Below are 16132 nucleotides of genomic sequence, written 5' to 3' on the forward strand. Positions count from 1 at the left end.
TGTCCTCCAGCAGCCTGACTTTAAACCCTATTTCAGAGGGAAAAAGACCCCCTAGACTTGGATAGGTTTTTCCATTATTTACTCACTTTGCAGACCACTGAGTACAAATCAGTCTTAGTGTGACATTAAAATGGGGATGTGGAGATAAAGTTTTTATCTTAAATCAAGGGATTCCTAGTCCGCACCTCTTAACCTCTAGCCGTGCCGGGGCGGGAGAGGACCCCGGCCTATCACCGCGCGCATCCCGCCTGGCGCGAGCCGTCACTCTCATGCCCTCGGGTGGCTTCAGTCCAAGACCAAGGTTAGAACCCAGCCAGGACGAAACCAGGGAGACCAAAATGACCATGTTTTCCTTTAAGTGGGTCTTTTAAATGACTTCTTTTCTAAGCCTGTTTATCATCATCAGATTCAAGGAAACCGCTAAATCTGCCGCGACTCTGCTTCCGGGCTAGGACATCACGTAACAGAACGCTCGTTCAGAAGAGCCTTGGCAGTAATCCCAGAGAATGTGGAACTTACTCTTACCTTCGTTAAGGTAAGAGAACTAACCCTTGGACCTTCATGTTGGAGCTAAAGCATTCTCCTTCCACCCAGTGCAGAGTCATTAAAGCAAACTAATCCTTACTGCAGAATGTGTCGTCTATGCTCGCTCCTTTAAATACACTGCTGGTGCTGGGTCCTCTGGGGAGAAACAGGGGATCTGATCACCCCAGCACAGAGGAGTCCCACGGTCACGAGCACCGGGAGTCGTAGTGCAAGAGGACGCCGCAGCGTACAGGGTCCACATCCTCTGCGTAAGGAGGCGGACCCCGTCACGGCCTATTCAACAGGTCCTCCTGGGTCCTCCGCCTCTTTCATTTGTACGTGCACTGGGTAAACTCCTATTATGAACCGGGCACTAGGAAATAGAAGGAGAGTAAGGGAGTCAAACCGTCCTGCACCTGGAGCTTACAATCTAATGAGGGAGACAGACACTAACGAAACAGCAATCACGGGCTACAGAAAGGAATGGACAGGATGCTGCGATACAGAGTAAAGGGAGGGGCCCTCTTTGGAGTGACAATCAGGAGAACAATTTTAAAGAAAATGACATCTAGTGGATACTAACATTAAACTCGTCCTTAAAGGACAAGAAGCCAACCATGGGAGAGTAAGAACAGGTTCTGGGCAGTGTGAATAACAAGCATATACTGGCACGCTGGTGGCGAAGGCCTCAGTCTGTTCCAGGACCTGAGGGAAGACCAGCAAGACCGCACATGGCAGGTTAGGAGAAACGGGAACAGAGGGACAGGGGTGACGGGGAGGGGTGGGTTTGTAGGGACCAGGTCATCTTTTTTTTTTTTGCCTTTAAAATATTTGTTTATTTATTGGGAGAGAGGGGCAGAGGGAGAGAGAATTCTAAAGCAGATTCCTCGCTGAGTATAGAGCCTGATGAGGGGCTTGATCCCAGGCCCCTGAGATCATGACCTGAGCCAAAATCACGAGTCAGATGTTTAACCAACTGAGCAACCCAGGCGCCCCTGGGACAAGGTTACTCTTAGAAGCTAGAGTAAGGAAGTTACTGTTTAACAGTAAGACACTGCAAGGTTTTAAGTATAATCTAGTTTCAGTTTTAAGATTTCTTTTCCTACTGCGTGGGGAGTGAAGTGGAGGGAGCAGGAAGGGAAGCGACACAGGTGACACAGGTGTCAGAAGGCCGCTGCGCGAGTCTGAACCGAAGTCACGTGCGGGACGCACCTGAGAGTGACAACAGGACCTGCAGACAAGCGGGACGAACTGCACGGACGGCAACAGTCAAACTTGGGGGCGCGGACTGGATGCAGCTCTGGGGGAGCGGGAGGGACCCAGGATGACGTCCAGGTACCGGTTACTGATCTGGTAAGCCCAACGGCAGATCCCAGGAGGTACTGTTACCCCGATGCTAAACAAAGCCTTGAGATGTCCCCCCAAAATGAACAGAAGGATAAACCCTGCTCAATTTGCAGGCAGATAAATGAGTAGGAAAGTGGTGGGCTCTCTTCCGATGATTATTACGTATCCGTAATCACGTCTTTCTGAACATGGAAACCTCTGAGACTGAAGCGGTGAACAGCTGCGCTTTCCCAGGTGACATCCTCGGGATCAAATGCTACAGACAAAGTAGTGTTTTTTATTACTGAAACTTGAGTAAGAAAGATGTATGTCATTGTGACTCCCAGAGAGCAAAGAATTTGCAGAATTCTTCAGAGTGAGGATAAATTAACGGTAAAGAAAGAGCTCACCCCCACCGGAGGTGCAGAAATAATAGGAACACGGAAACACTTCATCCAAACTCAAGAAATGCCATTTCTTCTGAGCAACGTACGGTCTCTCCAGAGCACTCACCGACATGAATGGGGGCCGGGAACAGTCCGAACTCGTGCTCTCCCGGACAGTATTCCAGCTTCTCTTTCTTTAACTGGATCAACCGGCTCTTTGGGCTGTGATAGGAAAAGAATGCAAGTTATCAGAGGCGATGGAATCTCCTCCTGTGGCCAAACAAAGAAAACAGACCCCCCTGTCAAGAGTTTTTGTTTTGTGACTCCCGGTGGCTCAGCTGCCTTCAGCTTAGTCATGATCCCTAGGATTGAGTCCTGCACTAGGCTCCTAGCTCGATGGGGAGTCTGCTTCTCCCCCTCCCTCCCCTGCTTCCCCCGCTTGTGCTCTCTGTCAAATAAATAAATACAATCTTAAAAAGTATTTGTTTTAACAGTGGCTTAAATTTTAAATGCATAATTTTTGGGGGGAGCGATATAAAATACATTCAGGTATTTTTAGAATCTATATTTTTGGACTTGTTTTTTAGGAATTATACATAAAAAAGAGCCCTGTTAGCATTTCCAGCAGTTTTGCAAGAGGCATCGAAGTTTCAGATCTCATCGTAATAATGACCTTACACTTGGCCCATAATTATGGCACGTATGTATGTATTATTTTCAAAATTTTTTATTTTTTTAAGATTTTACTCATTTATTCATTTGAGAGAGAGAGAGAGAGAGAGCACACAAGCCGGGGAGGGGCACAGGGAGAGGGAGAAGCAGACTCCCCACCGAGTGCAGAGCCTGACTCTCGGGTTGATCACATGACCCGAGATCACGACCTGAGCGGAAATCAAGAGTTGGACATTTAACCCACTGAGCCACTGAGGCGTCTCTACTTTTTTTTTTTTTTTTTAAATCTTTTAAGTAAGCTCAATACCCAGTGTTGGCCTTGAACCTACAACCCTGGGATCAAGAGTTGCAAGCTCCGTCAACTGAGCCAGCCAGGCCGCCTGAAGATTTATAGTTTAGGAAGTACTTTCACACATGATCATTTATATCAACCCTATGAAGTAGGTAAGAAGAGATGTTAGCTCTAGTTTACAGATCTGAAAACAGATGCTCTATGAGTTCAAATGACTTGCCATCATTTTAGTAGCTACTAAGGAGATTTAAGACAAAAACCCCAGTTTCCTGCCTGGCTCCTCCTCACTGTTTTTTTTTTCTATTCCACAACGTCTCCACAGACGCACCTCTTCGACTTGTCTGTCTGACTGGTCTGTGTTTCTAATATTTGGTATGAGATCAGTCTTGAGACATTTCATAAATACATAAAAGGGGAAAAAGAAAAAGAAATAAAAAGGAAACGAAGAAAAAGAAAAAAGGGTTGCCGAAGAGCCTCACTTAGTCTACTCGGATTTTATTTTGCCTTTAAGTTCCAACAAATAAGGCTGATGTATTTCTTTCCCCTGTGAATCACAACATACTGCTGTCTTAGAATTTTTTTTATTTGACAGAGAGGGAGAAATCATAAGTAGGCAGAGAGGCAGGCAGAGAGAGAGAGGAGGAAGCAGGCTCCCCGCTGAGCAAAGAACCCGATTCGGGGCTGGATCCCAGGACCCTGAGATCATGACCTGAGCTGAAGGCAGAGGCTTTAACCCACTGAGTCACCCAGGCGCCCCCATACTGCTTTTTTAAAAACAAGTCTATCTCGTTACAAGCAGCTCTAGTAATACATATTTTGTAGGTAAGAAAACTGAGGCTCCCAAAAGTAAGTTATTTGTAGAACCTGAAGTTCTTAAATTTGAACACTGGTTCCTTCTACTAGATCATTCATTTATTTGTTCAACAATTACTGAGCACTCACTAAGTCCAGGTCCTGTCTTTTTTTTTTTTTTTTTTTTTAAAGATTTTATTTATTTGGGGCGCCTGGGTGGCTCAGTGGGTTAAGCCTCCGCCTTCAGTTCAGGTCACGGTCTCAGGGTCCTGGGATTGAGCCCCGCATCGGGCTCTCTGCTCAGCGGGGATTCTACTTCCTCCTCTGCCTACTTGTGATCTCTCTCTGTCTCTGTCAAATAAATAAATAAAATCTTAAAAAACATTTTAAAATCTTAAAGAAGATTTTATTTATTTGAGCAAGAGAGCGAGTGTGTGCGTGCATAAGCGGGGCGGGGTGGAGGGGGGAGAAAGGGAGAAGCAGGCTCTCCGCTGAAAGGGAGACTAGCAAGGGGCTCGATCCCAGCTCTGGGATCATGACCTGAGCAAAGACAGATGCTTTGCCAGCTGAGCCACCCAGGCGCACCTCAAGTCCTGGTCTGCGTGCTAAGACGGTAACGGGTAAGACAGTTCACATTGTTCTTAGGTGCAAAGACAATACATAGGTAAGAAAAACTAAGAAAACAGAAAAAAATTCAGAAAATGGTAAATGGTAGGCCAATAATTAAAATACGATGAACAGAGAGTAACAGAGGCTTTTCTGAGGAAGTGATATTCAGCTCAGTTTTAAGTGTCACCGGGTCTTGGCAGTGACAGGAACGAGGAAACGGAGAGGACCAGGCAGAAGAAGAAGTATGTGGGAGAAGGTCACAACTGGAATGGGACCGAGGAGGAGGAGAAATAAAAGGAGGCTGAAGGAGTACAGACGAGGTCAAAACTTGTGAATGAGGTCATGCCAAGTGGTTAAAACACTGGCAAAGAGTTTGGGAACAGTTTCAAAGAAAAGGAAAGATAAGAGGTCGCTCTCTTCATATCTACAAACCACTTTTCTCATTAAAACAAAACAAAACAAAACAAAACCAAATAACTGTGAACACAGCTGTGAAATTTTTTAAAAAATTATTTATTTGAGAGAGAGACAGTGAGAGAGCACGAGCGAGGAGAAGGTCCGAGGGAGACGCAGACTCCCCGTGGAGCTGGGAGCCCGATGTGGGCCTCGATCCCGGGACTCCAGGATCACGCCCTGAGCCGAAGGCAGTCGTCCAACCAACTGCGCCACCCAGGCGTCCCCAGCTGTGAAATATTTATTTATCTATCTTATCAATCAATCAATCAATCAGAGAGAGAGAGAGAGAGAGTACCCAGCAGGGGAGCCAACGTCAATAAAACCAGCGCTCCAGCTGGAAACCGGGCGCGGGGTCTGAGTGTCAAAGCCGGCGCACGAACGGCCTCCGCCACGGAGCCCGGGGCTCAACAGCCAGGATGAGGACGGAATTGCCCATGGAAATGAGGGAGCCCCTCGCGCTTGCTAGACAGGCTACGCCGGACACCAAGAAGTGTTGGGACGACGCGGAGCAGAGCAGACGCCGCGCTGTGCCGGGGGCAAACCGGCGCGTGCCCGATGAAGCTCGGCGCGGGGGTTCCTCCAAGGACCGCGCGGGACCCAGCAGTCCCGGCTCCGGGTGCTGTCGAGACCCCAGGGCAGCCCGAGTCCGAGACGCGGTCGGCGCAAGCCCGGGGGCAGCGCGGCGTGGGCGGGCGGCTGAGAGCATGAGGGGACGCGTGTACGCGCGCACACGCAGGCGCACACGCACGCGCACACGCACGCACACACGCACGCACACACGCGCGAAGGCTATTGAGTCATAAAACCAAAGCACGCCCTGGGCCGCTGGACTGGCGCAGTCGGCTGAGCGACTGACCGGATGTGGCTTCCGCTCGGGCGTGACCTCAGGGTCATGGAGTCTGCTGGAGACGCTGTCCCTCTCTCCCTCTGCTCCTTTCCCTGATCCTCTCTAATAAATAGGTTTTTTTCCCAAATAAATCTTAAAAAAAAAAAAAAAAAAGAGTCTCCCCTTCTCTGTCCCCGCGGGGCGTTCGCACAAAGCACGCTGTCCCGTCGCGGGTGAGGGCCGGATGGGCGCGTCCCGTGGAAGGAGAGGAGAGCGAAGGACCAACACGCCACGGTCCACTGCCCATGTGGCGACTTCGAGAACCCCAAATCCCCAGCTCACGGATACAAAGAGCAGCCTGGGGCTCGCCAGAGCGGGAGCTGCGGCCCGTGAGGCGCAGGACCGTGGTCCCCGGGAACAAGCCTCCGGGCCCGCGACGGGCCATTCCCGGGGACGTGGCGCCCAGTGCGGCCGCAGCAAGCGGCGCTGCGGGGCTGGTGAGGCGATGGGTGCCCAGTCCTCCCGCGGGCGGAGTCCTGGCCTCGACACCGAAACCAGCGTCGTGCGTGCCCCTTGTATTTCGAACTAGAAAAAGAACGTCGAGCCCAGCCATCAGACACCGGTGCTGCGATGGTGCGGGGCAGTGTGCAGCTCCCACACCTCCGTTTAAGGCATCTCGGCACTCGCCAGAGAACGCAGGCGCCGCGGGCGCGACACCCGGCGCTTCCGGCTTCGCTGAGGCCCCGCGCGGCGCTGCTGACGCTCCCGCGGCGCGGCCCTCCTCCCGCCGCCAAGGAACATCAGGAACCTCCGACTCGAGGGCCTTTTAGGAAACAACTCTTCCGTCCCCTCAGCGGTGCCAGTCGGGTGCGGGACACACCGGCGGGAGCACGGTCGCACCTGGGAGGGCGAGCGAGCCCCACGGGCGGCGCGGCCTGCGCGAGGCCGGGGAGCAGCTGCGCGTCCTCCGCGACGCTACGGATCCTGAATTTAGAACCTGCTGTTCCCCTCTAGACGCGAGAAAGGCCTTTTGGTCTTAGGAAACACGGAAGGAAATACTTGCGAGTAACGCTGTCAGAATGTGTGACTTCCCGCCCAGCAACACAGGAGAAGGTGTGGGTGAGCGGGACACAGACACACGGGAGGGGAGGCAGAGGCGGCGCCGCGCGGGGAAGCAGGGGAGGCCGTGGCGGGTCATCCCCGCGGCGCGCCGGCCGGAAGCGCTCCGCTGATTCTGTGCTGTCCTGTGGCCACCTAGGACGGGGACACAGGCCATCACACAAACAGGGAATAAGTACCTGATGTAGGGAAAATCCCAAGTTTTGTACAATAATCTAATTTACTCAGGTAATAGAATTTATTGAGGTAAGTGTTTAAATAAGCTTTTTTTAAAAAAAGATTTTATTTATTGGGGCACCCGGTGGCTCAGTGGGTTCAAGCCTCTGCCTTCGGCTCAAGTCATGATCCCAGGGTCCCGGGACTGAGCCCCGCATCGGGCTCTCTGCTGGGTGGGGAGCTGCCCCCCCCCACTCTGCCTACTTGTGATCTCTGTCAAGTAAATAAATAAAATCTTAAAAAAAAGAGACTAAAAAATAGTATTTTATTTATTTGACAGAAACAGGTAGTGAGAAGGAACACAAGCAGGGGGAGTGGGAACCGGAGAAGCAGGCTTCCGGCCGAGCAGGGAGCCACATGCACGGCTGGGTCCCAGGACCCCCGAATCATGACCTGAGCCGAAGGCAGACGCTTAACAACGAAGTCACCCAGGCGCCCTAAGTAAACTTTTTTAACACCAAATATCTACATGAAAGATAGGACCAAAAGCACGGTGAAAGGTAACGAAAAACTGTATTGAGTTAGATCAAAAGACTGTTCTCGTGGAAAACGTAAGAGAACATATCTGAACGACTGTTTTGCTTCGAACCTCCAAGAGTTTAGGAGGATGACAAACACATTTAAATATAATTGACTGAAATGACAATTTACATAAAAGCTCTCTGTAAATGTAAAGGGGGCACACAAATTGTAATAATAGTTCACCACAGAAACTGGTTCTTTTTTTTTTTTTTAACACACATCCACAACACAAACTTTTGAGCAAAACTTTGCATTTACTACATTTTGGAATGTATTTCTTTGGTGAACTGGAAAAGCATAAACTGAAATAATTTATTTACACATTTGTTGCCAAGTAAAAGGGCAGATACTACTCTAAGACTTTAAAATTTTTCTAAGATTTTAAGTCCTATGTATTATATTTTAGAAATTCATGCACTTAGTTCTATTCCTTTTCTTTTAAAATATATTTTAGAAACCAGTAGGTTCTATAAGATTTCTCTAAGACAAACAAAGTGAACTCACGGCCTAAAGAAGTTTATGGAAGCAAACATGCCCAGGTTACCTCTCAGAATGCAATTAAACTCATAGCTCATAAGGTGCTTATACTAAGCTTTACTAGTGGAAAAAGAGAAGTAAAACTAATTTCAACTAGAGGAGAATTAAGGATACTTTTACCTAATGAGAAAACATTTCAGATTTTGAATAAGATCCGAAAGAATGAGTGGGATTTGTCAAGTAAATGGGGAAGAGGAAAGTAGTTTTTACCATGTAGGGCAAACACCCAGGCCAAGTGCTGAGAGAATAGGACAGAGAATTTGGGGGAAATAATCGGATGTTGTGGGTCAGAGGAACGAACAGATTAAGGAGTTTAATAAGGAGCGCCTGGTGCCTCAGTGGGTTAAGCGTCTGACTCCTGGTTTCAGCTCAGGCCGGATCGCAGGGTGAAGGGATGGAGCCCCACGTCCCGCTCGGCGCTCAGCAGGGGCGCCTGCTTGAGATCGTTCCCTCTGCCTCCCCTCCGCCCCCTCCCCGGCTCTCTCCAGTGCAGTGTAACTGGCGGAAAGATAAGAAAACAGATCACCCGAGGCCGCAGAGGGTCTTCTGGATGGGATGCAGGAAGTAAGCGTCTGAGAAGACATCTCGGTGGGGGAACCACAGCCCCGACCGGCGCCGATCACTGTCTGCACGAGGGCGGGAGCATCTTGGCGCAGTTCATTTCATCTGAGGCCACACTTAGTGACAATGGAGTAAGGCATCGTAAAAACGCCTGGCTTACTTCCTATCTGTCAACCAAGTAATCCTCCACCGGTCTAGGAAACAGGTGTCTTCATCAGCGCCCCTGTTTCGCTGAGGACCCTGAGGACCCTGAGGACCCAGGCTCAGGAAGACGCCCGAATGCACACACCCAGTCCGTGGTGGAACTGGGATTTGGGACGAGTTCTCGTACCACAGCTTCCTGTACATCCCTTACCGGATTTAAGAACCGTGTTGACTGGGCGCCTGGGTGGCTCAGTGGGTTAAGCCGCTGCCTTCGGCTCAGGTCATGATCCCAGGGTCCTGGGATCGAGTCCCGCATCGGGCTCTCTGCTCAGCAGGAAGCCTGCTTCCCTCTCTCTCTCTCTGCCTGCCTCTCTGCCTGCTTGTGATCTCTGTCTGTCAAATAAACAAATAAAAGCTTTAAAAAAAAAAAAAAAAGAACCGTGTTGACTCTAGCCTCTTTCTCCCCAAACGATCTACTCTGTACGCCTCATGCAGTTAAATTTTTGAGAATACTCATTTCGTAAACAACTTTGCTGACGATGTGAACATTTCTCTCAACACACTCGACCAGCAAATACTACTTTCTCTAACTGTTATCTTACGGATTTTATTTTGTTTAGATTAACGTGAATTTACATGATTTTACAGCACAACTATCCATAGGGAGACTCCCGGAATCTCAGTCAAAGGAAAATCCCATTACCTATTCAAAGGTGAACTACAATCATACCTGGCTAAAATAGTTCTGTACAAAGCCTGAGGACAGCAGGGGCAAGAATGAAGCGCCGCGAGGCCCTGTCACGCACAGCAAGCAGCAGGGCAGCGTTCCTACCCTCTGTGGTGCCCTCGGTCCCTAACCCTCCTGTTAAAACCATTTTACCTCGAAACTTAAGAGCACCGAGGAGCCGAGGAGCACGACACATTTGCAAACAAAGTAAAAAAGATCACACTCTCAGGTTACTACGTAAACTTTACCAGCCCTAATGTTTTATCTCATGAAGTACGTAATGTCAAAATATACATGTTTATCGGGAACAAGCATTCCATTTAAGTAGGAATTAATCACATGTTCCAGACAAGTCAACCGTATTTTGCAATCAAATGTACTGAAGTATGTAATCGAGCACAGTGGACCGGATGAAGTAAGGTAACACACGGAACGTGCTCAGCACGGTGACTGACACAGCCCGCATCAGGAACTACTAACTTCCTTCTTCGGGTTAGCCAGGGATGACACAGCCTCGCTGGATTCGACAGACCTGACTGGACTGCACAGACCAGGGCACCAGATGTGCAAACCAACATCAAAAATCAACCTGAGAGGGGAGCCTGGCAGGCTGAGCCCCAAGAGCGCGTGACCCTCATCTCTGGGTCACACGCTTGAGGCCCACACTGGGTACAGAGCATACTTAAAAAGAAAAAAAATATTAGAAGAAAAAAAAAAAGCTAAATTTCTTAACTTCTTTAAAACCAGGGCGTGGGAAAGCTCATTCAAGTTTGACTCAAAACCCCAGAAACATAAGGCGCCTGGTGGGCTCAGAGAGGAGCACAAGCCTTGACCTCTAGGTCATGAGTTTGACCTTCATGTCGGGTACAGTTTACTTAAACAAACAAACAAAATTAAAAAAAAAATCCAGAAACATGATAAAAACAGAAAATCAAAACACAAAGCACTATAAACTTCGTGTGATAAAAACAATCATTATAAGCAAAGTCCACAAATGACAGAATCCACTAAAATGCTCTTAGGATTAATAATTGAGTTAAGTAAGGTTGCAAGATTGTAGGATACGACCAATATACAAAACTGGATTGTATTTCTATTCACTAGCAGTAAGTATCCAAGAATGAAAAAAAAAAAATCCATTAATGGGGTCCTGGGTAGCTCAGTCAGTTAAGCGTCTGCCTTTGGCTTGGGTGGTGATCTCAGTGTCCTGGGTTGAGCCCTGAATCGGGCTCCCTGCTCAGTAGGGAGTCTTCTTCTCCCTCTCCTTCTGCCTCTCTCCCTGGCTCATGCTCTCTCTCTCAAATAAATCAAATCTTTAAAAAAAATTTCCATTTACAAGCCTCAAAAGAATGAAACGATTAGGAAATGCTTAACAGAAAAAGTGCAGAAGTGAACACTGAAAACTAAAAACATTGTTGAAAGAGATTTCAAATGATTAAATAACTAGAAAAAATTTGCATGTTAAAAATACTTAATACTGGGGCCCCTGAGTGGCTCAGTGGTTAAGCGTCTGCCTTTGGCTCAGGTCATGATCCCAGGGTCCTGGGATCGAGCCCCGTATCAGGCTCTCTGCTCAGCAGGAAGCCTGCTTCTCTCTCTCTCCCACTCCCCCTGCTTGTGCTCCCTCTTTTGCTGTCCCTTTATGTCAAAAAAGTAAATAAAATCTTAAAAAAAAAAAAAAAAGATTCTCTCTCTCCCTCTCCCTCTCCTAACCCCCCCACCACCACTCATGCACTCTCTCCTTTTGTTAAAAAAACAAAAACAAAACCACTTAATACTGTTAGGACTGTAAAAACCCCCCAAATTGATACACATTTTTCCAAAAGCCCCACTAACTTATTTGCAGAAATCGACAAAATGATCCTGAAACTATCAAGGGATCCACAATTAGCCAAAGTTGGGATAAACCAGAACAGCCAAGGTTGGAGATGTCACACTTCCTGATCTGAGTCTTCCACAAGCGACAGTGTTCAACACAACGAGCTACTAGGACGGTCACAGACGTGTGACCGGCAAGCACAAAAGACAGATGGCAAACTGACAAGCATATTTGTAATTTATACCACAAAGGGCAAATTTCCTTAACATACAAGGGCCTTTCAAGGGGGAAAAAGAAAAGACTAGTAAGCTGAGAGAAAAATGGGGAAAAAAAGCATACACAATTCACAGAAAAAGATCAAGACTTGTACATATATGAAAAGATACTCGACAATTTCACGTATGAGAAAAATGCAAATCAGAACACACTGGAGATAACATTTCACACCTGTCTCATGGGTAAAAATGTACAAGTTTGACAACATGATTAGGGCTGTGGTCCAGGAAGAATGCAAAAGGGTACAACTGCCACGGGAGCATAATTAGGCAATGTTTACAAAATTCTATGTACGCTCACTATTGAATTCGGTAATTCTGCTTCTCTGAACTTACCCCAGGACAGATCTCCAGAGCATCAAACAGCACGGGGACACGGTCATTCACTGCGTGTTATTGCTCTCTCTTTTTAAAAAGATTTTGAGGGAGAGAGAGAGAGAGCGAGCAAGAGAGAGCACAAGCAGGGGTGGGGGAGTGGGAAGTAGGGGGTGGGAAGGTAGGGGCAGAGGGACAGGGAGAAGCAAACTCTGCAGTGAGCAAGGAGCCCGATGCGGGACTCGATCCTGGGACTTAGGGTCATGACCTGAGCTGAAGGCAGACGCTCAACCCAGGCATCGCTGACATTATCTATAGTAGGAACCATTAGGAACAACTGAAACATCCTTTTCCTGGCAGGATGATTGGATAAACTGTGCTACAGCTACATACTCAGTTATTATGAAGCTATAAAACTGTAGTCTGGGTGTATAAAAATGTTTACAACAGCATTAATCATGGCAGCAAAAAAGTACAAAGAACTCCCGGGGCGTCTGTGGGGCTCAGTGGGTTGAACATCTGCCTTCGGCCCAGGTCATGGGCCCACGGTCCTAGGAGCGAGCTTGGAGTCCCTGCTTATGTACACTCTCTGTCAAATAAACAAAATCTTTTAAAAAAAAGTACAAATAACTCAAATGTTCTCCAACTGACAAATGAGCAAATGAAATGGGGTTATGCGGTATATCCAACGGAACGTTATTTGGGAAGCTCTGCCACAACCAGAAAGTTAATGAGTGTGGAGGAGAACGCTGAGCGTGGGAGATCGCAGACTCCGCGGACAGCTTGAGTCGGGTCCCGTGAGACACAGAGCCGAAGCGCCCAGACTCTTGGAATTCTGGGGAAATTATCTGTGAGATAGTAAGTCTGTGAGGTTTTAAACCGCTAAGACTGTGGTAATTTTGTTACACAGTAACAGAATATTATGACACACGTGTTTGTGCATATTTATGTTTTATAGAAGCTTCACAAATTTCCTTCCTTTTTAAGGTAAATAATATTCCAGAATATAATTTTTCAGTATTAATTTTTTTAAAAGATTTTATTTATTTGAGAGAGAGAGAGTGAGAAAGTACAAACAGGGGGAGAGGGAGAAGCAGGCTCTCCTGCTGAGCAGGGAGTTGGCTGAGGGATTTGATCCCAGGACTCTGAGATCATAACGTGAGCCAAAGGCAGATGTTTCACTGATGGAGCCACCCAGGTGCCCCCAGAATATAATTTTTTGAAGTATCTTAGATCTTGCTATTTATTAAAGTATATTAAATCTTGTTATCTGTTAAGCCTGTCAGGCCTGTATATAAAGTTGTTTTTTTTTTTTTTAATTTACTTATTTGTCAGGGAGAGAGCAGAAGCACGCAGCAGAGAGGCAGAGGGAGAAGCAGGCTCCCTGCTGAGCAAGGAGCCCGATGTGGACTGGATCCCAGCAGTATGGGATCAGGACCTGAGCCGAAGGCAGATGCTTAACCCACTGAGCCACCCAGGCGCCCCTGTCAGGCCTATACTAAGGAACACTCAAGTCAGAAATAGCAGCTGTTAATGAAGTCCCTTTCTACCACTAGAGGGGGACAGAGCAATACAGCTGCGGCCCGCCGTGGCCCGCAGCAAACACACTTCTCCTGGCCATGGACAGGGGACAGAGTGAAGCTTCCATGACAGCGAGCAGAATGTCAACGGGACTGTGGACTCCCTCCTAACCCGTCTCCATTCCTAAGTGGAAGACTGAGCTTCAACAGATCATGAGTTACAATTCCCGCAAATACACACAGGGATGGCATGATGGCTTTACTCCACGTTAGAGGCCAAATCACACGTGGAGTGGAGAGTTCTTCAATCACCTCTGCTAATGCCTTCTTATTTGCTTCTTTTATAAAAACAAGTAACTTCCAAATGTAAGTGTTACAAGTATCATTTATTATTTAAAAAATGATTTTTACATTTTCTTCTAGGAAAGAAAGAGGCAAAAAACCCTGTTATACTTCAATCATGATGAGAGACTACAGAAAAAAGAGAACAGGAAACAGGATTTAGAAGATAAATGTATAAGAAGTACTCATAAATGTATGTTTCTGGGCTGGGCACACAAAAATAAAGATGTTATTTGTAACATCAATAACATAAAAGGGGGATATGGAGCTTTACGGGAGTGCAGATTTTGTATATAATTGAAATTAACTTGGTATCAATTCAAATTACATAGTTGTATCTTTGGGAAGTTCTATGTTATTTCCATGGTAACCACGGAGAAAACAGCTATAGAATACACCCAGAAGGGACTGAAGGGAATCAAAACATGTCACTACAAGATCAACTAAGCACAAAAGAAACTAAGCACATGAGGTTTGAACCTCATGTCCTACATTACTGACCTACAGACAAACGGGAAATAAAATGGCAAGTGTAAGTCCTTCCTTCTTGGTAATTATGTTAAATGTAAGTAGCTTAAACTCTCCAAACAAAACGCAGAGAGAAACGAAATGGATAAAAAACATGATTTAACTATACACTGTCCACAAGAGACTCACTTTATTTTTTTTTAAGATTTTCTTTATGTATTTTAGAGAGAGAGAAAGCACCGTTGCAGGTGAGAGCAGGGAGGGGGCAGAGGGAAAGAGAGAACCCAGACATGGGGCTCGATCTCGTGACCCTGAGATCACGCCCTGAGCTGAAATCAAGAGTCAGATGCTCAACCGACTGAGCCCCCCAGAATCCCCAAGAGACTCATCGTAGATCAGGACATAAGCAAGAAAAGGATGAAAAGGAAAAGGATGGAAAAAAGATATTCCAATTAAACAGTAACCAAGAGAGAGCAGAATAACTAGACTACAGTATCAGAGACCTGCAGTCAAAGACTGTTACAAGAGACACAGGAGGACATTAAATATTGACAAGAGTCTGCTCACTTAAAAGCAACAATCATACTCAGCAAACATCAAAGAAACGTAGCATTCGAAGACTGAAGAGACGAAACAGACAGCTGTTCAGGAACAGCTGGAGACGCCAACCAAGTTCAGTGATGGTTACAACCACACGCATCAACATGGACTTAACAATTAGATCTAACAGAAATACACAGAACACTCCAGGCAACAACCGCAGATACAAAGTTTTCTCAAATGACCACAGAAAATTCTCCAAGACAGGTAAGACATGAAGCCACAAAATAAGTCTTAACAGATTTAAAGACTGAAGGGGCGCCTGGGTGGCTCCATCATTAAGCGTCTGCCTTTGGCTCAGGTCATGATCCTGGGGTCCTGGGACTGAGCCCGGCATCAGGCTCCCTGCTCAGTGGGGAGACTGCTTCTCCCTCTTCCACTCCCCCGCTTGTGCTCTCTCTCTCTCAAATAAATAAATTAATTAAATCGTAAAAAAAAAAAGAAAAGAAATCAGAGGAGAAATTAGAAAATATTTTGAAATGAATAAGAATGAAAATACAAACAACCAAAACTTATCCGATAAGGTATAAGCAACAGAAGAAATTTATAGGTAAAACACACACGCGTTCAAAAGACGGGATCTCAAATCGGTGACTGCAGAATCCACAGACAGTGGCGTAGCTCCTGGGGAAAAATCTGGTGGTTCTTTAAAACTCTGAACATACAAGGATCTAGATATTCTACTCCTAAGTACATCCACAAGGGGCTGAAAGCAGGGACCTGAGCGCCCGCGCCCGCGCCGGGGTTCACGACAGCACGGGTCACGGGAGACAAAGGGCAGACACAGCCCAAGTGCTCGCCAGCCAGTGAGCACGTCAAGTGCGGCACGTGCACACAACGGAAAGGACACGGCCACACACGCCACACACATGTGCCAGAGCACGCACGAACGCTGAAGACACACCTAACGAACCGGACAGAAAAAGCACAAACACTGTGTGGTTCTACTGACGTGGGGCAGCTACAAGAGGCAAACCGACAGAAACTGAAAGCACATTAGCCATTGCAGGCTGAGGTGTGGGGAGTTACTGCTTAATGGTTAGTTTCTTTTTCTTTTCTTTCTTTTTTAAAAGGTTTTATTTA

At 47.0% G+C, this 16132-nt stretch overlaps 1 protein-coding gene across 5 annotated transcripts in view; it reads right to left on the reverse strand.

The window, feature by feature from the left end:
• ASH1L (ASH1 like histone lysine methyltransferase) overlaps positions 1–16132 on the reverse strand; it is a 180157-nt gene that overhangs the window by 52233 nt on the left and 111792 nt on the right. For all 5 annotated transcript variants that reach the window (XM_044266511.1, XM_044266512.1, XM_044266510.1 and 2 more), the window contains one exon: positions 2365–2459. In XM_044266511.1, coding sequence (XP_044122446.1) covers positions 2365–2459 — 95 coding nt within the window. The remainder of the gene's footprint in view (positions 1–2364; positions 2460–16132) is intronic.

This window comes from Neovison vison, chromosome 10 (genome assembly GCF_020171115.1).
Source record: "Neovison vison isolate M4711 chromosome 10, ASM_NN_V1, whole genome shotgun sequence".
In the NCBI taxonomy this organism is placed as follows: domain Eukaryota; kingdom Metazoa; phylum Chordata; class Mammalia; order Carnivora; family Mustelidae; genus Neogale; species Neogale vison.